General features: G+C 36.7%; 2 protein-coding genes, 1 long non-coding RNA gene and 1 other non-coding gene across 5 annotated transcripts; 1 reads left to right on the top strand and 3 right to left on the bottom strand.

The window, feature by feature from the left end:
• Nucleotides 1-2,922: 2,922 nt before the first annotated feature.
• glmnb (glomulin, FKBP associated protein b) lies at nt 2,923-10,025 on the top strand. Its single transcript, XM_026213752.1, has 18 exons — nt 2,923-3,931; nt 4,215-4,334; nt 5,063-5,173; nt 5,245-5,353; nt 5,998-6,235; nt 6,775-6,877; nt 6,980-7,158; nt 7,481-7,534; nt 7,657-7,687; nt 7,810-7,899; nt 8,149-8,190; nt 8,298-8,371; nt 8,519-8,603; nt 8,715-8,824; nt 9,389-9,446; nt 9,534-9,669; nt 9,754-9,845; nt 9,931-10,025. The coding sequence occupies exons 1-18, from the start codon at nt 3,893-3,895 to the stop codon at nt 10,015-10,017; spliced, it is 1,758 nt and encodes a 585-aa protein (XP_026069537.1). The 5' UTR covers nt 2,923-3,892; the 3' UTR covers nt 10,018-10,025.
• Nucleotide 10,026: 1 nt separating this feature from the next.
• c31h1orf146 (chromosome 31 C1orf146 homolog) lies at nt 10,027-12,136 on the bottom strand. 2 transcript variants are annotated; one of them, XM_026213753.1, is made up of 5 exons: nt 11,988-12,136; nt 11,733-11,850; nt 11,164-11,335; nt 10,756-10,834; nt 10,027-10,520 (listed from the first exon to the last, which is right to left on the bottom strand). In XM_026213753.1, exons 1-5 carry the CDS (start codon nt 12,045-12,047, stop codon nt 10,410-10,412), a joined length of 540 nt encoding a protein of 179 aa, XP_026069538.1. In that variant the 5' UTR covers nt 12,048-12,136; the 3' UTR covers nt 10,027-10,409. The 2 variants fall into 2 exon arrangements, with proteins under 2 accessions (XP_026069538.1, XP_026069540.1); XM_026213755.1 differs by having other exon boundaries at nt 10,028-10,520; nt 11,757-11,850; nt 11,988-12,130.
• A 3,268-nt stretch (nt 12,137-15,404) lies between these two features.
• Nucleotides 15,405-20,683, bottom strand: LOC113050607 (uncharacterized). Its single transcript, XR_003276786.1, has 4 exons — nt 20,419-20,683; nt 20,086-20,123; nt 18,259-18,380; nt 15,405-15,648 (listed from the first exon to the last, which is right to left on the bottom strand). It is a non-coding gene; the product is annotated as an uncharacterized LOC113050607 (long non-coding RNA).
• Nucleotides 20,684-20,725: 42 nt separating this feature from the next.
• On the bottom strand, nt 20,726-20,807 carry trnas-cga (transfer RNA serine (anticodon CGA)). Its single transcript has one exon. It is a non-coding gene; the product is annotated as a tRNA-Ser (tRNA).
• Between the last annotated feature and the right edge of the window lie 3,460 nt (nt 20,808-24,267).

Here is a 24,267-nt window from a genome sequence, read left to right on the forward strand (position 1 = left end):
GCATTTGCTGCACATTTTCATTTGCACTTATTAAATACTGTTAAGTTGATTTTAGGGAAAACGGTAAAATGTTATCTATAGTACAGTATACAGTACATCAAGGCCTAGCTGATTTCACTTGACTCTGACCCCTCCTCTTTCTATGTTAAAGGTTCACACACGGGTCAGAGTTATAGCTATAGCTTGAGTAGTTACCGTGAATCACAATATTTATTATTCAGTTTTTTAATCCTCCCAGCAGTTACTAAATCATGGGAAAGGGAAAATCTGAGCCATGTCCATATAAAGTACACCGTTTCAAATCAAACACAAAAGTCCATCTGACAAGGCAGTGAAAGCTAAGGCACAGACTCTAGGGAGTGACCTCTAAACAGCACAGTTTTTCTTGACATGCTCGCTGGGGTTTAGGGAGGGATACTGGCAGACACCATCAGCTCTAGACATGGCCTCTAGGGGCCTTCAGGGCCACTCTGTTGCCAAGAAATAGGCAAGAGAGTGACGGAGTAAACAGTCCTGTCAGCATGCAATTAAAAAAAAACAAGAGTGCAAAAAAGCATAATATGTCTCACTGTATGTATGTCTGAAATAGGGATATTATACTGAAATTCACTTGCTATAGTATTTTTTAATCTTACATTTTTGTTTTCCTTTTGTAAAAGTTTACAATTAAAACTGTTAAAGATAATATTATGCCTCATTCCTCTTTGGTAAATTCCACCGAGAGGTCAAAGACTGAAAAGCTGACGTGTCCGTCAGGTAATCAGGTTACACTTTTGTTGTCCTGTTGCTGTTCCCTATTAAAAATACATGGATATATGATAGTAGTGACCTGAGACAGGCCTATTACTCAAAGAAATTCTGCCTAAAAGAGGCATCATGTGAGTTTAGGACAACTTATGCAAAAATATTCCAACTGAAAAGTCAAAAGTATCACAGTAAAAAGTACATAAACGTCATCACACTTCTGCCAAGGCTGCAGTATATATTCAGTTCAATTCAGTTCAAGTTTATTTGTACTGTATAGCACTTTTTACAACACAAATAGTTACAAAGCAACTTTACAGAAAATTATATTTCTACAATATTTAGTAGTAGCTTATAAGTGGTGACTGTCAGTTTGTGTGCGTATGACAGGATTTTTCAGAAAAATTAATACAAGACGTAGTCAGCCAGAAGATGAACCTTATTAACAGCAATTATTATATGATGCGGTCACACTTTTATAAATATTTGTTAGTTCTGTTTGTTGATTCAGGGTTAGCATCATCTGGGGTCCTCTGAGGGTCAGCATCATCTCTTCTCAGGTGTTCTGGATCCAGACTGGAGCTTGTGTAAATCCTAGTTACCATAGCAAAACATAGAAACAAATAGAGACATCATTAGCATAGCTGCTGTTCCAACAAAGTAAAATTAATTTGTTTAACCAAAGATAAAGAGTAAGAATGCGCATTTGATCAGATGCAACTACACTCACAATTTAAGAGATACATTATTCAAATGCTTGCCGAAAGAGATGCGTTTTTAATCTAGATTTAAACAGAGAGAGTGTGTCTGAACCCCGAACACTATCAGGAAGGCTTTTCCAGAGTTTGGGAGCCAAATGTGAAAAAGCTCTACCTCCTTTAGTGGACTGCTATCCTAGGAACTACCAAAAGTCCAGAGTTTTGTGACCTTAGGGAGCATGATGGATTGTAATGTGATAGAAGGCTAGTTAGGTACGCAGGAGCTAAACCATTTAGGGCCTTATAGGTAAGTAATGATCATTTGTAACTGATGCGGACCTTAATAGGTAGCCAGTGCACAGACAGTACAATTGGGGTAATATGATCATATTTTCCTGACCTGGTAAGGACTCTAGCTGCTGTATTTTGGACTACCTGTAGCTTGTTTACTGAAGAAGCAGGACAACCACCTACGTAGAAGTGCATTACAATAGTCCAGTCTAGAGGTCATGAATGCATGAACTAGCTTTTCTGCATCATAAACAGTTACCATGTTTTGTAGCTTGGCAATGTTTCTAAGATGGAAGAATGCAGTTTTTGTAACATGGGAAATATGATTTTCAAAAGACAAGTTGCTGTCTAATATAACTTGACTGTAGAGGAAGTAACAGTACATCCGTCTAGTTGCAAATTGTAATCTACAAGATTCTGTGTACTGTTTTTTGGTCCAATAATTAATATCTCTGTCTTATCCGAATTTAATACGAGAAAATTATTGGTCATCTAATACTTTACATTTTTAACACACTGTGTTAGTTTAGATAATTTAGAAGTTGAATCTGGTCTCGTTGAGATATATAGCTGACTATCATCAGCATAACAGTGGAAGCTAATTCCGTATTTTCCAATAATATTACCAAGGGGCAACATGTATATTGAAAATAGAAGGGGATCTAGGACGGATCCTTGTGGCACTCCATATTTTACTGGTGATAAATGAGATGCCTCCCCATTTAAATAAACAAAATGATAGCAATAGGACAGGTAGGATCTAAACTATCTTAGAGCCTGCCCTTGAATACCTGTATAGTTTGTAATCGATCTATGAGTATGTCATGATCTATGGTGTCGAACGCAGCACTAAGATCAATTAAACTAGCAATGAGATGCAGCCTTGATCTGATGCAAGAAGCAGGTCATTTGTAATTTTAAATATATATAGATCACATACTGTATATAATTATATACCATTTTGATGTTAGATGTTTATTCATAAAAATATTATAACAGAATTAATATGGTGACATGGTTACGCCAAAAAAAAAAAAGATCAGAACAGGAAGAAATAGATCCTAAAGATATCCATCGCCTGTGTCATTTTTTAATTACAGTTTTTACTTAAATAAATGCATTCAAATCCCCTTTGCAACACCTTGTGAACATACAATGAGCCCAAAAGGACGTGGGCTGATCGCGCAAAAACAACAAACCTGTTTGTCTGTCAACATGCAGTGTGGGATCTTTTTCTTTTTGAGCTCGACTTTCATTACACGCAGTCTGTTCACTGTCAAAACACTAAATCAGCAGTCTTCAATTAGCCACGGGCAAATCTGAAGCTAACATGCAACCAGCCTGTCCTTTCCTATTATATTTACATTGTCCCTTTCATAAAGCCTTTCACCACACTGTAATAGACAGAGCAAACTTCGCAGCTGCTGCTTAAATCCTATTGCTCAAACCTGGTTTGTCTCCATTCACCTGAAATCAGGGTCTACAGTAGCTATCCATGTAGGAAGTCAAATACATGGCTCATATCAGATTACATGTCCACTGGCGTAATACTGGACTTAATAGGGATTGAACTAAGGGTCAGTACACACATGCTTGCCAAAAATTGCTAAGCAATTTCTGATGCGCTTTCAGTATTTTCATGGCATGACATGTTTACATAATGTCAGGATTTATTTGATCTATAGAGGTATTGTGCGTCAACGTGATCTTCTGTATGATCGGTCACATATAGTGACAGCGAAGTGTTTAATTAATTATACTTGAGAACAGTGCCTCTAAAAGTCATTTGAACAAACAACATTTTAAGGTCAATATTACTTGACTGCAGTATAGTTAAAACACCCATGACTGATTTCCAGGGCATTCGAGAGGGTTCTCTCTTGTCCCATCTATTTCAGATTGCTCTGTCTTAATCCGATTAGCAGACACTCAGCTGCAGTGCTTGCTAAGAGGTTTACAAGGGTCTCCTGTCAGCTTTCCTCTTGCTCGATTCTTTTCAGACACCCTGACCTGTGTTACAAACCTAGCTATTCTATTCTTTTGTGCTGAAATTTGATCACAGATGTCATTCAGATCCTGAGCAGAAAAGTCTCAGTTATAATCCTGACCTTGAAGTGTCATTTGTATGGATTATTTTTGAAAAGACCAGCTATAAGAAAATGGCAGCGAATCAACTAGAGGATGTGATTCAAAGATGGGTAAGGAAACAGAAAATGAAACATCATATTTGGTTGGAATTATTTTTACTACAATTTGTATTTGTTATAAATTTTGTTCTTGTATTTACATCAGGAAAAGCATATATGATATGTGTATTTTATTATACCTTATGATAATGACCATAAAGGGCATAACCACAAGGTATTCTGTGAATTGTTTTCACATTGTGCAAGATTTACAGTATTATATATATTATTATATATATAAAAAATTATTTTTTTTTTAATACAATATTTGACAAAGATTTGTACACGTTTTCAGAGAACAACTGAAGACTTTAAACCAGAGGACCATAAGCTCTTTCTGAATGCTGGACATACATGCATTGCCCAAGGTGACTGCACTCAGCTCCTGGACTTCATTAAAGATGAGGCCAATCAGGTAAGTCTTGAAGCATTGACATATGCATTAAAAAACGGTTTTATATTTCTTTTGTATTGGAAATTATTCCAGTGCACTTTCACGGGTAGAAGTTTGGAAAAACTAGGGTTACGGGTTCCCTGGGACGTGGCATTAAATACGACGCATGTGGATAATGGTTTCAGTGGTATAAGCAGTAACATGTTGGGTGCGGAGAACTTTGTTTGGAGAGTTGTTTATGTACATAGTATATTTAACATAAAGTGAATTAGTTATAGAAACAAAAAAAGTTTTGTTCCTTGGCAACAGGTTTGCATGCTTTTAAAAACAAAAACAAAGTTAAGATTATATTTTACAGTGATTTTAAATTTCAGGTTTTTGAGAGACAGTCAGGTGCCACAACATTCAGGCTCAAATCCCATCCCAAACTCTGAGATTGCTATGCTGTGTTTTCCCCCAACTGGCAAACTGGGGTGCTGAAATACAATTGGGTAAACTTGCAGTGGGTGGGATTCACATACCAAAATGAGGCGGACAAGAGAATAACTGACTGTAGCATTGTTTTTCAGATAAACAAGTATGTTAACTTAGCATGTTTCCTAAATATCTGCAAACATATGGTATGTTAGTAGAGTCAAAAACTTGCATACAGCACCTTTAAATAATGGATTTACTACACACTTGTATAAATATGTACAGTAAAAATGTCAAATGTACTATTAAATGTAAATGTATAAATGTCTTCCAAGCACATAGTGAGGTCTATGGGCAGTGGTCTACTTCCTGCACTGGTGAATGAAGTGCGGAGAAAGGACCAGAGTTCTGCCAACTTTCAGGCTATCCTCAATCATCTTGTACAGGTAAGACTGTGCTTTTTCAAATATGTTAATAAAAACTACTGTACAATGATGACAATAATATTTTATTGCAGATCTGCAGTGTGAAAGAACTCCTCGATATTTTACTTCAGCAAGTGGAGGACACAGATCCAAATGCCATTGCAGACTCCATCATTGCTCTTATGCCTCTTATTCAGTCAGGTAACTGAACAACTGCTGAGGAAAAGAAGGCATAATTCAATACCAATATAGAAATAGTTTTGCAACTTAAAGCTGGAGTCGATAACTTTTGACGCTCTAGCGGTTTATAAACAGAACTGCTTGCGTCTTGCGGAAGAACATCGTAGCCGGAACTACTTCTCTCTGTTTATGTCTATGAAGAATCACAAAGGTACTGGGTTACTCCGCCGCTGTATCCCCGAAGCAATCTAAAATAGTCCGAATATAAACACTTATTATAGGTGCACCCTAGTGATTCAGGACAAGCTAAAAACACGGTTTGGAATTCATGGTGTACTTGCTTATTATATACATTTTGTCTACATTTTGAACACAAACAAAGTTACGGACCGCACCTCTGATTGGTTGTTTTTACCGGGAGCGGTGCATTCCTGCAAATGGCAATAGGACCACTGGGAGGAGCCAGAGGAGCTTGATTTTTTTTCACAGATTATCTGTCTCATATTCTACTGTCAGGACATAATGACAGGTTTAACAAATATGTAAAAAATATACTTTTACAATAGTTACCTACTGCAGCTTTAAAAGTACAAGCCAGAAATAATCAGGGCTCCCCCTACTGCCACTGCAAGTAATAACACATTTTCTGTTTGTTCCCCACCCAGTGCTGTTGAGAATGGGTGAGTCGAAGGCCCATGGATTGGCTTTGGCTCTTGATTCACTGCAGAAACAGATTTCAAAGCTGCCTGTACCTTACTCACACAAACAGGAAGAGGAAGATGTGTACGGGCTCTGTCGAAGCTGCACTGCAGTACTGACCTTTGTACAACCCTTTGTGCAGGAAGTCAAGAATCAAGAGACAAACTCAGTGGCCACCAAACTAAGAGCTACTCTTCTAAAGTTGTATGTTTTTAAATCTGTTCTCACTAATGCAGTCAATGAGGCAATCAATTCTAATTACAAATCAAATTTATTTGTAATGTGTATCTACAATACACATTGTTTCAAACAGTTTTAAAGAAAGTCACACTGTTATGTCTTTAATGCCATAGTGCTATACCATAGCAAGTTTTAGGGCTGGGCGATATGATGATGTAATGATATGAGTGATCCTCCAGATTTTGATCTAATTATATTGTATTTATAGTGTTAAATACATTGTGTCTAGCACAGAATTATCAGTCCTGCAGTGACTCAGGCACATCTAAATGTTCAAAGGCTATTAAGATTGTATTGGTCGAAACCATCAATGAGGATATGATGGGTTTTCTTAGGTGAAATTAACCGATTGTCAGTCTGATGTCATTTAACATTTGAAAATTAGCAGTCATTTAAGCAACAATGTTGAGAAATATGTAACCCTTTGTAGATTAAATGCATGTGATCTTAACCAGTTTTTGAGCTAATTTTTCACATTTTCCTTTCTTTCTGTAATGGCTCAGTTGCATGGAGAGTCTAAGGGAACCTCTCCTCCATGTTGAGCTGGACAGAGAGGCGAACATGACAGAAACGTCACCCTTGTGGAATTTTGCCACAGAAATAATGGTAATGGTATCACTTACTTTGTTGTTACTTTAAGGCTTAGGCACAGTGCTTTTAGAAGAAAGATGTCCTGACTTCTATGTGTTTCTGTGCTTCTAATACTAGGCAATTCTAGCAGTTATACAAGAATCTCTGCCAAAAATCCTGTTCTATCATCCTTTGAAAGGAAAAGAAGACACCATTTCGGAGAAAGATGCTTGTCATCTAAATGAATCAAGAGCTTGCATGGCTTACTTGCTTTTTGTCCAGCTTATTGCCATAGAAGTGTTTCCTACAGTTTTTTGGTAAGTTGCAGTTAGACCTCAAGACTGTAAAAATGTGTTGTTGTGTTTTTCTCATCTCACCATGTGTTTACCAGGCTCAAAGACAGTGTGAACTGTTAAGGCCGCAGATCTCTTGGGCTTTCAAAAGGGGTTAAAAATCCCCTTCGCTAGCAGAGTTGAGAAACTTGTTTTGTGCTCAAGAGATTTCTGATACATTTGGCACCATTTTTTCAATTTGTGGTACACAATAGCAAAGTCTGCATGACAGCAGTTTATGTAACTGCTACTCTTTAAATGTACAAGCAATCTAATATAAATGTTACATATTTATTTTTTATTTCAGCCCTGTTTTCGTCCTGCAGTGCAATATGGAATACATCAATCTTCTTTTAAATAGGTGTGTAAAAAAAATTATATTTTTATTATATATAAAAATAAATGAAAAAAAAAAAAAAAAAAAACGAAAATAGTGTACCATGTATTTAGTCTGACTTTCCTTCCTGCTATTTCCGTATACAGAAAGGATGAATCATGGATACTGAAAGGACTGGTAGAGTAAACTTCCATCAAAACATGTATTATTACAGTTATTACAAGTACAGAAAACTATGTGCATGGTTAAATTTTCAGTACTGAGTAGTCATTTGCTAGAAAATGTCTTGCATTTTTTAGGACTTACACGTTAAAAGTTTGGAAAGAGTAACAGACTGCAGTCTTCCAGTGGAGCTCTTAGATCTGAAACCATTTCATGAGGTTCCAAAGGTAAGGTCATGAGGCAATGATATGTTTTGTTATGGATTAAAGAAATAAAACCACCACCTTTCTAAAAAATAAATACATTTTTGGTGGAAAAATCTAAGGATGCATAATATATTGATTTTATATCAGTTATCAGTTGATATTAGTTTTGTTTTGTTTGTTTGTTTTACTTATCGGTAGGATTATTCCCAGAATTTTACTTTTTTAATGACAATGTTCATTTACTAGAGAACTTTTGTTATTTGTTCACAGAACTTAATTACAATTATGATTGACTGTCCTATCCAGCATTTGGTAAGTATGGATGAGACACAACGGGCTTTTACAAGTAAATCTGATCTGTTTGAATAAATGTTTTTTTGTTTGTTTGTTTTTGCGGTCAATCGCTCTCTTTCATTCAGAGAGGAAAAAGTCTTGTGGTGTTCCAGCTTTTTATAGAGAAGCTTAATGGTGAAGCGAAGCACACATTTTTCAGGTACGGTATCTAGAAAGTTTAAATATATATTTAAATAAAACTTCTATCAATATGTGAATGTAATATTCTGGTTTACCTAAGTAGAAAAAGTAGAAAATTTTTGTCTGGGTAATAAATTGCTTATTTCTCCTTTGTAAATGCTCTAAGACGCATCATGAAGACGAGCCGTCATGCAGGTGTAGAAAGTATCATCATCAAAAACATAAAGACTCAAGTGGAACGGTACAGAAAGGTAGTGCACAAAACAATCACATGCTGCTTATGCTTGTCCAAGTGACAGGATTTTCATCAACCCTGAATCACTGATGTTAGATATGATGATGTTTCTCTTTTTCTGCTAAAGTCAGCCTACGAAGACAGTTGGTTTGAGGGGACTCTGCTCATCTCACTGCTCAGAGACACTATTATTCTCCCACAGGGCCATGAAACTGACTTGCTACATGGGATGGACAGGTGAAGAAAACTATTTTTACTAATAGTTTAAAGGAAATCAATCGCCTGACAAGTCACTAAATGCTCAGAGCTGCATCTTGATGCATCTAATCAACTTTTATAATAACAAATCATTGACATGAATCGTAACCCAAGTACAGACTCCACATATGGTAGCTGTCTCTATTTTAAATGTTAGATCTTCTACTAACAAGATACAATCCATCCCTTACCATAATTTATTAATGAGTGTACTCCAGGTTTACTGCCATGATCCCACAATACAGAACAGATGGTGAGCAGTCCAATATTTTGAGGCAGATCCTGTGTCATTCCTAAAATGATACTAAAACCTTAGTGATTGACATACCTCTTCTGCTGCTAAATTACTTAGGTCTTCCTTTATCCTGCTCATATGCAAATGATAAACCTGTCAGCTTTTACCACAATATGCACCTGTTCTGTGTAACTCTGTATTTAGCCAAATAAATATCTTAGGACTAAATTTGACTATAATCAATATGATTTATTTGTTCTTTGATTCTTCCCTTTCCATAGTCATATTTTGTCTTTATTGTTTTAAAGGGTAATGGAGTCTCTGAATCTTCTGCGGTATTTATTGATCCAGGAAAGAAACGATTCTGTAAGATTTTTACAACATTTTCTCAAACTATTTATAACAATATAGTTTCATCACGTTCTATTAATAAGACCCATCTTGTTATTTCAGACTGGGATATGGATAGACCTGTGCCACATTGCAAACAGTTACACAAAATTATTACGCCTATGTCTAAGCATGTCAAAATCCTACTATGGGACAGAGTTAAGAAGACTTAGAGAGGACAAAAAGATCAAGGCTAAAGGTAATACATGCTTTGCATTATCAAATGGTAATTATTATACGGTGAAGAAAATGGAATTGGACTTGTAGCATTTTTCCCTCACAGAATTTAAGGAGGCCTCTGGGAAGATATCAATTCAGAGCTTGACTGTGAAAACGGAGATGTTTGGCAACATGCCGTGTGAGGCAAAGGATAAGGTTAGATTATCAGTACTACTTATCTGAATTCAGTTTTAAAATAGCGACAGTAAATCATGAAACATTCTAAACCTATCATTTACAGGTCTTGCAGTGTGCCCTGGTCACATATGACTTAATGGAAAGCCTTGTGGTCCGTATAGAGGAAATCATCGAGGACAGTCAAAACTGAAATGGGGACAACTGCTGCTTTCTGAACTGAATAATGCATTTATGAATTTATTTGTTTACCATCCCTGTAGCATGACACATTTGAAACGATAAAAAAAGGAATGTAAGAGCAACAATATAAATATTTTCGATACTATTCTGTATTCTGACTTTTACAACTTTTCCAGCACAAATAAAAGTTGGACATTTTTCTTCTGACAACGTTTATACTTTGATCTTAATAGTTTATGAATTCTTTTGAAAGAAGATGTTTTCAAAAGGCTCAACAACAAGGTGTGAATGGCAAGTTACTTTTGACACAACTTACTATGAAACAATACTGACATCTGTTGTTTAAAAAAAGTATAGCAAGCAACAAGAACCTGAATTGAGAGGAACATATAGTAAATCTAACTAGAACTGCATCTCTTGAAGCATCCCCCAAACTGGGCTGTGATCAATGATGTAAGTACAAGCCAAAGACATCTGGTCGCTCAAATTCGCCACATTGGGTTTACTTGTGGCCTGGAATAAAAAGGCCATTAAACATATTGCACGCAACATGCTAAAAACATTTTATGAAATTTTACTGTGCATGCTTGTATAGTGAGCTCTGTTCTTGATGTTAAATTGAAATAAACATTAAAAGGCCATAATTGACTTTGATACAGCATTCATTGTAAAATAATTTAAAAAGTTTTTTAGAAAAATATAATAAAGCACGTGAATCCTTCTCAATGAATGAAACATCACAACTTACCTTCGCAATGACCAGCATTCCCTTCACTACATCAGCAGTACTGTGCACAGGTATGACTCTGAGGTTACAGCCAAGAAATCTGTTGCAAAAATAAAACACCAGTGTAACACCATTTTATTACATACTCTTATTTGTCCAGCTCGGTAGATTAAGAGAGCTTTGAAAGAAAACTGTTCTCACTGTTGGCCAAAACCAAGCTCTTTCACAAAATGTGGTTAATTAGTTATTTATTATTAATATTAGTAATTACAGAAAATAATTCTGCCACACAGGCATCTTATTCCAAGTCTGAATGGATCTTAGTCGAAGGGACTCTCCAGATGCCATGCCTAGAACACTTTGGTCATGTAAGTGTGCTTCCTTTCAAAGTAAGTTTGTACATTTGTAGTTTTCAATTTAATTATGCACCTGTTTTGCACGGATGATAAAATCTCCCACTCCCTTTTTCCGTAGACTGGGGCTTGAAGCAGAAGAAAACTGTTTCTATGGACCTGCACAAACTTCTCAATTCTTTCAAAAAATTCTGAATTCTCAAGCTTAGCTGGAAACTCCTCGGGTGTGACCAGCAAGAAAGCCGTTCCTGTGCAACAGAAAAGTGTCAGGAAGGTAAAAATCATTTAACTTTTTCCATCTGCTAAATGTACTTGTCGTAGTTATGTAAGAATCATAAACTTTTGTTGGAAACAGCTTATTTTCTGCAGCAATGGAAAAATGTTTTTGTCAAGGCCAGGGGTCTAGTGAATGAGAGCTCGCTGAAAGGATAAATTGATAGTGATGTTCCTTCCACTTGAAAATAATGGCCCCAATGGTGCATTCAGTGGTGGGTAAGCCCTTTTCTATAACAACATGCACTAACCTAGCTGATCACAGAACTGCTTATTCTCTATTGTAGGGCACTGGTCTAGGCCCATGGATGCTAATTTCCGGGAGGAAAGAGAAAGGAAGCTTCCAAATCTTGATAAAGGGATTAAATGTACTGATGAAATTGAACTCCTTTCTACCTGACATGGGGAAAACAAAGGCAGAGGACAGGATGGTGTCCGAGCGGCGAATCCTGTGCTGCTGCGCCAGAAGAATCTTCGAGGGTTCATCACACTGCGAAAACACGAGACATAAACAGATAACGTTAAGTGCGTAAATAAGCGACGGTGATAGCCACGAGTAAAGATTTCAATCAGTCAGTAAATCAGTTTGTATCATCAAAAACATTATAGCAGTATTTCTCCTCAAACCTGGGGCGAGGAACTAATTATAATGGTTGTTTTCCAAGAGGTGCCGGTATTGCTTGCCATTTCCAGTCGGTTTCCCTGATATTAGGTTTTGGCCAAGTATGCTCTGCAGAGACCCAAGTCTCGGTTTTGGCGCCAACAGTCTGTCAGCTGACGCCAATGAGCGCTCGCCACGAACGAGGACACCCAAAAATGTTCTTAATCCAGTCAACTTTTTAGTCAAATTGTTATGCTCAAAATATAATTTGTTTTAAAAATACATATATTTGAAACTTAAGAAATACAAATATTTTCAAGCTTGTGTAACTTTTTTTGTCAGTGTCTTTTTTTTTAAGACAGGCCTAATAGATTTTTCCGTGATACAAATACTTGAACTTGTATATTATGTATATTTTACTTTAAGATTCAGCATTGTTTGGAGATGCTGGAGATTGGACCCTGGACCTCATAAATGCAAAGCATGCGCTCTAATGGTGCTTTCACACTTGGTTCGCTTGCCTGATCCGAACCCGACTCTCTGCACTTTTATTTATTTACGTTTTTGAACCGTTCGTTTTCTTTATAAAAGGCTTCGATACATAAAGACACTTAACATCTGTCTTAAGAGCTGCAGCTCTGCTCTAAAGAACGCTGAAGGCGAACAGAAATGAGATCTACTATGGCGAGTGGAATGTGACAGGATTACCTGCCGAAGTTGACAGTCGTGTCGCCTAAACATGTCCTTGATATGTACTACATCTCTGCATTATTCTTGCCATCTAAATAATACATCATCATCGGAGGTGTAATTTTGCCAAGTATTATACTGTAATAAAAATGAAAGAGAACATGTTTATCTATAATCCAGTAATATAAATTTAATAAGTATGTATTTTATAAGTAAATTGTATTTTCTTAAAAATACAATGAATTTTAATATTTTTATGTCATGTATTTTATGAGTAAAATAAAACACATGACGTATGAAAAAACTTAAGATGTTAATTATTGTAACTTATATTACAGATAAACATTAGCCTGGTAACTCTGCTACTTCACTTTGCTTTGTAGACAGTAGACAGTTGATACTCAAATAAAAAATATCGATACTATGGTGTTTTTATTTACCAGTGATTTTGTTTATTAAACAAAAAATAATGCCTACAATATGCCTTAAATTGGAAGAGTAACCTATGTTAGCAAATAATTGTGTGGAAGGGATTTTCCTGCTCATCTGAACACACGCAAATGTTGCAAGACAGAATCAATCAATTACAGAGAGCGTTCCCTCACTTAGGACAGTGCATTTAAATACTGCTGGTTTTCCAAGAGTATCCTAATAAGAAAGCATTTATGTTTTCGGAAAAGGTAGCCCAGAACAATACAGAAAAAAACATATATGTTTGAGTTATTTAACCTATTGAAATTGTACCCTAGTTGGTGCAGTGCATTTATTTGTTAATGTTAAAAGAGCATATTGCTCATATTCTATTCTGTATTGTTAATATAAATCATACACTCTCCGAATAAAAAGGTTGCATTTTATGCATGTAACAGCCTATTAATGGCAGTCCCTTATCACAATCAACCATGGTAAAGTGAACATGGTTTAACTAGTGTATTTGTAAATTTCCTTGGTTTTCAGTAAACATATTTTAAGCATATGTAAACAAAAATATAACCTAATAAGTTACAATTAAGGCATATTGAATGTTAAAATGCATTTCAAATATAAAGTTAAGTAGGTATTATTACCCATTGTACTCATAATAATTAAATACATTTAATAATCTAAACGTTCAGTTTAGAAGTATTGTATCAATATCGATATCGACCATACTGGATTCCGTATTCGCAAGCGCAGCAGCCGGAGTTTTTGTAGCTGCAGTTTCGTTGTGTTTGCAGACTGTCCACTCGTGTGTAACATCCATGAGTGCAAGTTAAAGTTACTGACAAAGTAAATTCATAACACGATTCTATGTTTAATGTTTGTGTGCACTGCAGCTATTTCTGGCACTAAGCCAATATTGCCGCTGTTTCGAGATTTGTATAATTATCAGTGCTATCGTGATAGCACGGAAGCTTATATCACTAATACTTGCAATATGAATATGTTTAATTAATCTCCTTATGTGCATAATCCTATATTCTACAGTTTGTTATCTGTTGTTATAATAATGCAGCATGATGTGATTTATGCTATTATATTTCTTTCCATAGTTTATATCCTTGCTTTCCTAGTATTCCAAGTGTATATATATGAGAGTTGTTGATAATGTTTCATTTGTAATTTACTGTTGAATCATAACAGTATGTAGACAAGTTATTTATTTTGTTTTATTTGTTTATTACAGAAACTAGTGTTTAGTGTCAACTATCTTTTAATCAAAACATAAAAACATTATTTACCCCGTTTGTATCTGCGAGGCATTTGGTACACATTTCCCTGTGTGTTAACATCAGTGGCATTCCACCATTCCCTTGCAGTCACAGCCTCAATCGACGCATGTCACTTTCCCTTTCCTTGCTCCTTACCACAAACCCAGCACGTCCTGATTTTGCCAAGTTCGATGTGTTCCTAGGTCAACATATTTTGTTGACCCTGGAACAACATTTTACTCCAAAAATATATTATTAACCATATCCCTACACCTAAACCTAACCTTAACCATGAGTAATCCCTAAAATCAGAGGAAATGATAGATGAATGACACTGATGTACAAGCACCAAACACTGATTTTAAGCGTAAACTTCACAAAATCTATAAACTGGTTCTTCAAATCTGATTGGTTAATCACAATGTTGTTCCAGGGTCAACAACGATGTTGTCCCAGGAACATGTCTCACTTGGTAAAATCAGGTTCTGCACAAACCCACTAAGGAGTCTCCCAGCCTGGAGATGGAAGGTTTTTGACCATTGTCCACAGGATGAAATGTCCTTTCAAGATTTAAGATCTTTATTAGTCACATACACAATTATATAGATCATACACTGTTAATTATTTGACTGTAAATTTACAATAAATTGCAGGTTAATAATTGCATGACTTTCACAGTAAGTTACTGTAACATTTTTACAGTAAATTATTGTGAAATGACAGCTGTATACTGTGACTTCACAGTAATTCTGACATCGCATTACTGTGATTTAGCGGTAAGCTGCTGTATAATTAATGTATTTAACTGTGAAATTACAGTTGGTGTCTATGTATTACTGTAATTTAACAGTAAGCAGCTGTAGAATTCATGTATTTAACTGTGAAATTAGTGTCTATTATTGTAATTTAGCAGCAACCAGATGTAGAATTAATGTATTTAACTGTGAAATGAGTCTATTACTGTAATTTAGCAGTAAGCAGCTGTAGAATTACTGTACATAACTGTGAATGTCTATCTATTACTGTGATTTAGCATAAATGATGGACCAAACAAAACTGATAAAAACAGTGACATAACTTTTATTTTTTAGAAGTAAAATACAATTTAATTACATGAATAAAACACTGGGCAACAGGGATTGACACTGGGTAACAGGAATGTGTGTCAAAAGAGAAAGAAGGAGACAGAGAAGAGAGAGTGAGGGAGAGAGATGTAAGAAAAGACAAAAAGGTGGGAATAGAGAGGGTCGCAGGTGTCTCTCTCCTTCCCTCGCAGCTGGCACCTGCATAGTGTGGGTTCTATCCACTATATACAAAAGATAAGAAAGACAAAAAGTTTAAGTTACTCTGTGGTGGACTGACTCCCTGTAAGTATGGTGCTCGCATTGCAACACTAATCCTAAAATGTCTACAATTTAAGTAATTTCAACTATTATAAAAAATGTGAATAGTATTCTCAATTAATATTAAATCAACAAACCAGGACTCTAATCACTCCTGTTACTTTTACCCAGTCCTATTATTTTTCACGTGAGTAACAGGACTGAAAGTAACATGATTGAGGTTAAAAGGTTAGTTCACCCAAAAATGAAAATTCTGTCAGTAATTACAGAGTACAAATTAAGATATTTTTGATGAAATCTGAGAGCTGGATCACTCCTCCATCGGCTTCTAAGGGTTTGAAACTTGCTGGCCCAGAAAAATGTATTAAAGACATCTTTAATATAGTCCAAGTGACTCCAGTAGCTCAATCTTAAGTTTATAAAGCGACGAGAATACTTTGTGCGTAAAAAAAAAACAAAAAACAACTTTATTCCACAATTCATTTCCTTCTCTGTGGGCCTTGAGTTTTTTCATGTAGTATAACAGCGTAGCGCTTCTGTGTTATACGTCACACGTAGGCTCACTATTGGCCGACGCTGGTCATGTGTGTGATGCATGTGACGTATAACACAGAAGCCCTACGCTGTTATACTACATGAATTCACCCGAGGCCCAGAGAGAAGGAAATGAATAGTGGAATAAAGTCATTATTTTTGGGGGGGTTTTGCGCACAAAAAGTATTCTCGTTGCTTGGTAAATGTAAGATTGAGCCACTGTAGTCACTTGGACTATATTAATGATGTTTTTAATACATTTTCTGGGCCAGCAAGTTTCAATCCCTTAGAAGCCTATGGAGGAGTGAGACAGCTTTCAGATTTAATCAAAAATATTTTAATTTGTGTTCCGAAGATGAGAGAAGGTCTTACGGGGTTGGAACAACATGAGGGTGAGTAATTACTGACAGAATTTTCATTTTTGGGTGAACTAACCCTTTAAGCAAAAATTGCATGCTAAATTGCATAGTAATTCAACACATTAGCAAGTAATGTAAATTTACACTTAAAACTATTGTAAAGTACTGTAAATTTGACGTTTTTTAGACGTCAAGGCATGTTAAAATCAAATAAACGTAAAAACAATTAATTTTACACATTTATTTTGCAGTCTGTCTAAACTCAACATTGAATCAGGAGACACTATAGAACACATTAAAGGGATAGTTCACCCCAAAAATCTTTGGAACACAAATTAAGATATTTTAAGAAATCCGAGAGCTTTCTGTATCCTCCATGGACAGCAATTATTTTACTTTCAAGGCCCGGAAAGATTGTTAAAATAGTCCATATGTATACAGTGGTTAAACCTTAATGTTATGAAGCGACTAGAATACTTTTACTGCGCAGAAACAAAACAAAACAAAATAGAATACCGACTTTATTCAACATTTTTCCTTTCTGTGCCAGTATCCGATGCTGTTCACGTGATGTGTTCTCGATCATGCATGTGATTGCATTGGGCACAAAAAGTATTCTCGTCGCATCATAACATTGAGATTGAACCACTGTAGTCACATGGACTATTTTAACGATGGTTTTACTACCTTTCTCGGACTTGAAAATGGTTATAACATAGTAGTCTATAGGTGGGATCAGAAAGCTCTCATATTGCTTAAAATTTTCTTAATTTGTGTAGAACAAAATTCTTGTGTTTGGAACATCGTGAGGGGATGTAATTAATGACAGATTTTTCAATTTTGGGTGAACTAACCCTTTAATAGCTTCAGTAAACTTCTTACTGCATAACTACATCTAGCTTAAAGGAACACGCCGACTTTTTGGGACTTTAGCTTATTCACCGTATCCCCCAGAGTTAGATAAGTCCATACATACCCTTCTCATCTCCTTGAGTGCCTCTGTTTGACGCACCCACCGCTAGCCTAGCTTAGCACAAAGACTGGAGGTAAACAGCTCCAGCTAGCATACTGCTCTCAATAAGTGACAAAATAACGCCAACATTTTCCTATTTACATGTTGTGATTTGTATAGTCACAGTGTGTACAAATAACAAGGTCATATGAGACACAACCATCTTCTAACTGTATACATACTGGGAACTATATTCTCAGAAGGCGAAGCACTGCTACTTCTTTGGAGTGATTTACTCCAATTCTGAGCAAACTCTCTGCTCCTCACCACAGGGCTTCTCAGGTGCTGTGAGAAAATCACTCCCCAAGTAGCAGTGCTTTGCCTTCTGAGAATATAGTTCCCAGTATGTATACGGTTAGAAGATGGTTAGAGTCACTGTGACTATACAAATCACAACATGTAAATAGGAAAATGTTGGCGTTATTTTGTCACTTATTGGGAGCAGTATGCTAGCTGGAGCCGTTTACCTCCAGTCTTTGTGCTAAGCTAGGCTAGCGGTGGGTGCCTCAGACAGACTTACGGCAAGCACGGAGATGAGAAGGGTATGTATAGACTTATCTAACTCTGGGGGATACGGGGAATAAGATAAAGTCACAAAAAGTCAGCATGTTCCTTTAACACAGATACTGTGTTTCATTAGTCCGTTCTTAAATTGGAACACAGCTTACATTAGATTGACATCCATTCGAAGTCAATGAGCTTCCTGCTAAGAGTGCAGACTTGCTGGTTCATGTGACCTCTCTGCCTCTTAGATTTTGTGCCCGTCTCTGGGTTGATGCCCAAGAAGCACCTACAAACAAAAAGACAGAAGAAACCTGTTAGTTTAATTCGTGTGATGAAAAAGGTGTCAGTTCCCAGTCACCACCTTCAGTGGGTCACTGCTTTTGCAGTACAGAGTCAAACTAAAGTTAGCTCAGTTTAAACAAAGGTGTAATTCAGGTGTAAGTACTGTAATTCAGAAAAAAAAAATGCATGGAACTGAACTGAAAAACATTTCCATCACAAACACAGTCAGGAATAGACCTTCACCAAAGTAGAGGTGTGTGATTTACCTAGGCAAAGCATTCGCACACAACAATTTACATAATTTACATGTTCCGTTTGCAGAGGATGGAGTAAGAGCCTGTTGCCTGTCCATCTCCCTATGGCTGTTTCTACTTGTACTCTTCCTCCTAGAATTATTACCCGTTCACAGATGATGTGATAAACATTTCATTTCTTATATCTTTTCACAATAAAGCACCCAGTTTTCTAGTTGTTTCTGACTTTTTTAAAGCTTTGTCTCTGGTCTAATCTGGTCTGGTCTCCAGCACAGACACACAAATTAAGGCCCCGTCCACACTACTGCGTTTTCGTTTAGAAACGGAGAATTAAAACGAATATCTCCGTCCACACCAGCGTTTTAGCTGCGTAAAATGCTGTGTTCACACCAAACGCGAATAGAGCGTCTGGCGCGAATGATTTCAATGTAAAGTCAATGCAAAGGCGCGTTTACGCGCGTCTGGAGGTCTCGCGGCGCGAATGGGGCGTTAAGCGCGGCGCGGAAGACGCGAATTGACGCGCGAGTAGAGCGCTTCGCGCGAAACGCGCGTTAAGCGCGAATGGTGCTTTTTGTGCATTTAGCGTTTGACGCGAATTCGCGTCTGCCGCCCGAGTTGAAAAATTTGAACTTTGGCGTCAATTCGCGCCGCGTTATAACCAATCAGGAGCCTGCTAGGAGTCACTCATTCAACAGCATGTTCCTGCAGCCTCCGGTTGTGCAGGAATACCCTTCTCCACTCATTCAACAAGGAGGAACGACAGATGTTGTCAGTGAGCAGTCAACCGGAGCTATATGACAAAAGTTCATATTTCTATAGAGACAGGAATAAAAATGACCTATATATATATATATATATATATATATATATATATAAAACATATTAATAGATATTTTGAATATAGGCCAAAGATAAGAAACGTTTCATTTTACCCCAAACGAATTATATTTTATCTTGAACCACTAAAGACACATCAGAGCCAGCGGAAAAATGTCAGAAGATCTAGCCGAGATAAGGCTACACTCGGCGGATACATGATGACGGAGCTCCCGCTGATCGCATGGAGCTCATCTCCGAGATCGGCGAAACACATTTTTTAAATAGACGCTGTCATTATAAATAAACAGCATATTTGAGTTTAAAACAACTACATTCTCGCCTGAAATACTTTTAAAACTACATTTCATGACACAATAACAGTAATATTCTGAAAATTATCCGAATAAAAATGGCGGTTGAAAATGCTGCGTGAACTCAGCTGGATGAAGCCCCCCATTCATTTTTCTGTTGAGAGAAAGACAACGGTTGCTCCGTTTCACACACACAGCAGGGAAGAAAATTATAAAGTTACTAATTTGAGATTAATTTAATCCACCTTTGCCCAAATCCACAAACACCATAATTTATCTAGTTGATAATAACTGTCATAATACCCACATTAAGGCCACATCTTACCTTATAACTTTATTTATCGTTGGTCAATGTAGAAAATGCTGTGGTAAAAGAGAGAACGCTGTTAGAGTAACTAAAATAAGCTTTAAGTAAATCTAAAGTTAAATGTTCGACGGTGTATCTAATCAGACATCTCACAGTTAACTTAACACTACAACCAACGTCTTTTCATTCAAATTTGCGCGCTTTAACGTTGATGCGAGTCTGCTCCAACTAAGTTACAAAAACATGACAACAGAACCTACAACTAACGCTAATTTGGTTCATACTTTTAAATTACATGCACTATCATATAAAAAACATCAAATTGATAAAGTTTGACATTTAAACACTTACCGCTGTCTGAATCCACCGAATGAGACCACGTAGATCAGAGAGCTCTGATGACGCTCTGATGACGCTGCCGCAGTTGCCACTCAAAAAAGACGGCATTCACAGTAGTTTCTTGTAAAAGCCCCGCGCCTGCATTATTTTCACAGTAAAAGTCTAAATACGGTATTATATTGTGAATTATCACAGTTAAAGCCTGTGAAGTGGTAATAATGTAATTAACTGTGAAATATTACAGTTATATCTTGTGAAATCCTGGAAAAATTTTACAGTGTATATAATAACCAGCAGTGAAATTGGAGTACATAAATATCGTCACGAACAGGATTCGAACCTGTGCGGGGAAACCCCATTGGATTTCGAGTCCAACGCCTTAACCTCTCGGCCACCGTGACTTACAGAATGCAATGATTTGCCAAATGATTGTTCCCAAGATGCCTTGCCAGAGAAGACATCAGGTGTGAAGTGGATGATAAAATGTGGCCAAATGCACAGGACAGGCAGATTAGCACTGATGTGAGAAAGCGGTTATGTGAGAAAACAGCTGAATGATACCAAAAACACCAACACAAGCAATTATTTTTATTTGAGGAGGAGGTGGGGGGAGAGACAGAAAATCTTTCTTAACTGTTTGAATAAACAGTGAAATAAAACATATGAATAAAGCACTGAATTGAAAAGTGAATCCCTGACTGCTGCCCTGACCCTGATCATTGTCCTGTCCGCTACCCTGGCCCTGACCGATGCCCTGGCCCTGACCGCTGCCCTGACTGCTGCCCTGGCCCTAACTGATGCCCTGTCCACTGCCCTGGCCCTGACTGATGCCCTGTCCACTGCCCTGGCCCTGACTGATGCCCTGTCCACTGCCCTGGCTGCTACCCTGACCATAACCACTTCCCTGGCCCTGACCGATGCCCTGACCACTACCCTGGCCACAATGACATCTAAAATGAGCATTTTTATCAGGCTTCGGTCTCTGTGTTCATTTAATTAACTTTATTGGCATAAAAAATGACCTATACATTGCCATTAAAGTAAATCATTGAAATTAAACGTAGGATAAAAAAAAATATATATATAAAAAAATGCCTGATAAAAATGCTAATTTAAGAAGAAAATTTCAGATGGCACTTTGTATCTGAACTCTTCATATATAACACTTTGTAACAACTGATAAGCATTTTTAAGTAACACATCACTGAAAAAAATAGAAATAGCTGATTCCAGTCTCATTTGGAGGAATATTTAGGTGTTGATGCTCTTTCCATTAGATAAACATTAAAATACCTTTTTGAATGGGTTTTGAATCAGAATCAGAGAGTGAAAAAATAATGCCTGGGAGAGGCAAAAAGAAGAAGAAGAGGTACAGGGAGAGGAGTAAACTGGTCTATGCAGTTTTATCTTTTGTTTATTTTTCCACTTACACATGTGGAACCTATGAAAGCTTATTTTTGTGAACCTATGAAAGTGACCTGACATACAGCCAAGTATGGTGATCTATATTCATATCCTGTCAAACTTGCACAAACTGACAGTCACCACCATAAGCTACTTCTAAATATTGTAGAAACATAATTTTCTGTAAAGTTGCTTTGTAATGATTTGTATTGTAAATAGCGCTATACAACTAAACTTGAATTGAAAAAATATTTAGAATTCGTGCTCTGCATTTAACCCACCCAAAGTGCACACACACCCAGAGCAGTGGGCAGCCATTTATGCTGTAGCAGCCTGGGAGCAGTTGGGGGCTTGGTGCCTTGCTCAAGGGTACCTCAGTCATGGTATTGCTGGCCCAAGACTCAAACCCACAACCTTAGGGTTAGGAGTCAAACTCTCTAACCACTAGGCCACGACTTCCCACTAAACAGATACGTAAATAATTCAGCATTATAGGCTGTTACTGGCCTTATTATTATTTTATTTTTAAATGAAAAGTGAATTTGTGACTTCCTGAACTTGCTATACTTTATACTTAAGTGCGATATAGAACTACAGTTGTTATAATATGTATTTTATAATAAATCAAAAGACGTAAAAAAATAAATAAATAAAAAACCTAGGGAGTTCAAATGGCAGCTGCAGCCAATGAGTGATCCTCTGCTGCCATCTTATGGTTATAATGGTAATTTCATTTTCATCTTAAACAGTATTTTTCACCAAAAGACCGTTTTTGGTACATTTATTTATGTCATCTTCATATGAAAAGTGTACAATTATGTATCTGGGTACTTCCCTGGGATTACCAGAGTCTGCATATTTACATTTACATTTACATTTAGTCATTTAGCAGACACTTTTATCCAAAGCGACTTAAAAATGAGGACAATGGAAGCAATCAAAAACAACAAAAAGAGCAATGATATATAAGTGCTATAACAAGTCTCAGTTAGCTTAAACACAGTGCACGTAGCAAGGGCTTTTAAATAATATCATAAATAAAAAGAAAACAGAGAGAATAGAAGAAGATTAGAGCAAACTAGAGTTAGAGGTCTTGGTAGCCAGTGCAAATTGATAAACAGCTCATTAAAAATTAATCTTTCTGCCGCGTTCTGGATTAATTGTAAAGGTTTGATAGAACTGGTTGGAAAACCTGCCAAGAGAGCATATAAATGATATGTTCTTTAAAGGGACACTGCACTTTTGCTATACTATACTGTCATTCTGGTGTAATAATCAAAGAACTTTGCTACAGTACCATGGGTATAGCAGGCGCAGCTATATTATGCAGTGCCTGAAATAGTCCCCAGCAACTCTGCTATTGCTGCAACTACATAAACTAGTTTGGGACTATTTTCAGTTCCTTTATTATGCCGGAATGAGAGTATAGTTCCTAGCCATATCAGCCTAGAAAATCACAACTTTTCATGTTTCCATCGGTCTCAGTACACGATATAACTACAGAAGAGTCAAGTTTAAAATAGGAAAAATATCGAAACTCTTTGGTCATTATTGAGCGAGATGGTAACAGTCTAATCAGATCAATTATCCATGCCAAGCTAAGCTAAAAGTGCTACCACCAGTTGGAAAATGAGAATATAAATGAAAATGTATTCTCTTAAAATACATTTTGTCATTGTCTATCGACCCCCAGTACCACTAGGTGATTTTTTGGATGAATTAGATGTGCTGCTCTCAACCTTTCCTGAGGATGGTACTCCCCTAGTTATGCTTGGAGACTTCAACATACACCTAGATAAACCTCTGTCTTTTTTTCTGTCAGTACTGTCTGTTTTTTGTTTGTTTTTTTGTATTGAACTAGACCAAGATAAAGCTGGTACTTATATTGTAAGAACGGTAATGTACTCAAACTTCAAATTAAATATTTTTTTTTCTTTCTTTGATCTGTAGGCCATAATTGTAGATTTCAAGTTGTAGGCTTATTCTGCTCAGAGATGCAGACGGACGGTAGGGGGCCAGATCCTTGACAGTGCCCAAAAAGAAACAGAAAAGAGATCTCAAATAAGCTACAAAGTCTAACCATTAAAAATGACGTTTACATAAAAACAAACCAATAAAAATTGCTCGAAAGGTTTTTTTTTTGCTTCTGTGGAATTTTACCATTTTAGTTGTTTAAAAGTGTCATACGTAGCCTTCCACATTATGGTTAAGAAGCAATTTTTCCAAAATTGTCATATCTTAAAATAAATGTTGAATACATATATAAATATCAAAATTTCAGATCATTGTGGATAAAAAGCAGTCCTCCACTATCCCATGATACCACCTGCGGAGTAAAGGAGGTGGCTCTATGGTCTCTGCACGAAAGTAATAGGAGTTACCAGATCAGGGTGTTTTTGCATCATGATACCTGGTTGGCTGACGTCATAGTGACGTTAGATTTAGGGGTGGGGTTGG

The sequence above is a fragment of the Carassius auratus genome, chromosome 31 (assembly GCF_003368295.1).
Source record: "Carassius auratus strain Wakin chromosome 31, ASM336829v1, whole genome shotgun sequence".
In the NCBI taxonomy this organism is placed as follows: Eukaryota; Metazoa; Chordata; class Actinopteri; order Cypriniformes; family Cyprinidae; genus Carassius; species Carassius auratus.

Bases quoted from the DNA above. Each gene is read 5' to 3' on its own strand.
- glmnb (XM_026213752.1), top strand. From the start codon at position 3,893: ATGGCAGCGAATCAACTAGAGGATGTGATTCAAAGATGG. The intron at 8,372-8,518 runs GTACGGTATCTA...AAATGCTCTAAG, and splicing joins GCGAAGCACACATTTTTCAG to ACGCATCATGAAGACGAGCC. The intron at 9,670-9,753 runs GTAATACATGCT...TTTCCCTCACAG, and splicing joins CAAAAAGATCAAGGCTAAAG to AATTTAAGGAGGCCTCTGGG.
- c31h1orf146 (XM_026213753.1), bottom strand. From the start codon at position 12,047: ATGGCAAGCAATACCGGCACCTCTTGGAAAACAACCATTATAATTAGT. The intron at 11,851-11,987 runs GTTTGAGGAGAA...GTGTTTTCGCAG, and splicing joins TAATTAGTTCCTCGCCCCAG to TGTGATGAACCCTCGAAGAT. The intron at 10,835-11,163 runs GTGCATAATTAA...TTTTTGCAACAG, and splicing joins TTATCATCCGTGCAAAACAG to ATTTCTTGGCTGTAACCTCA.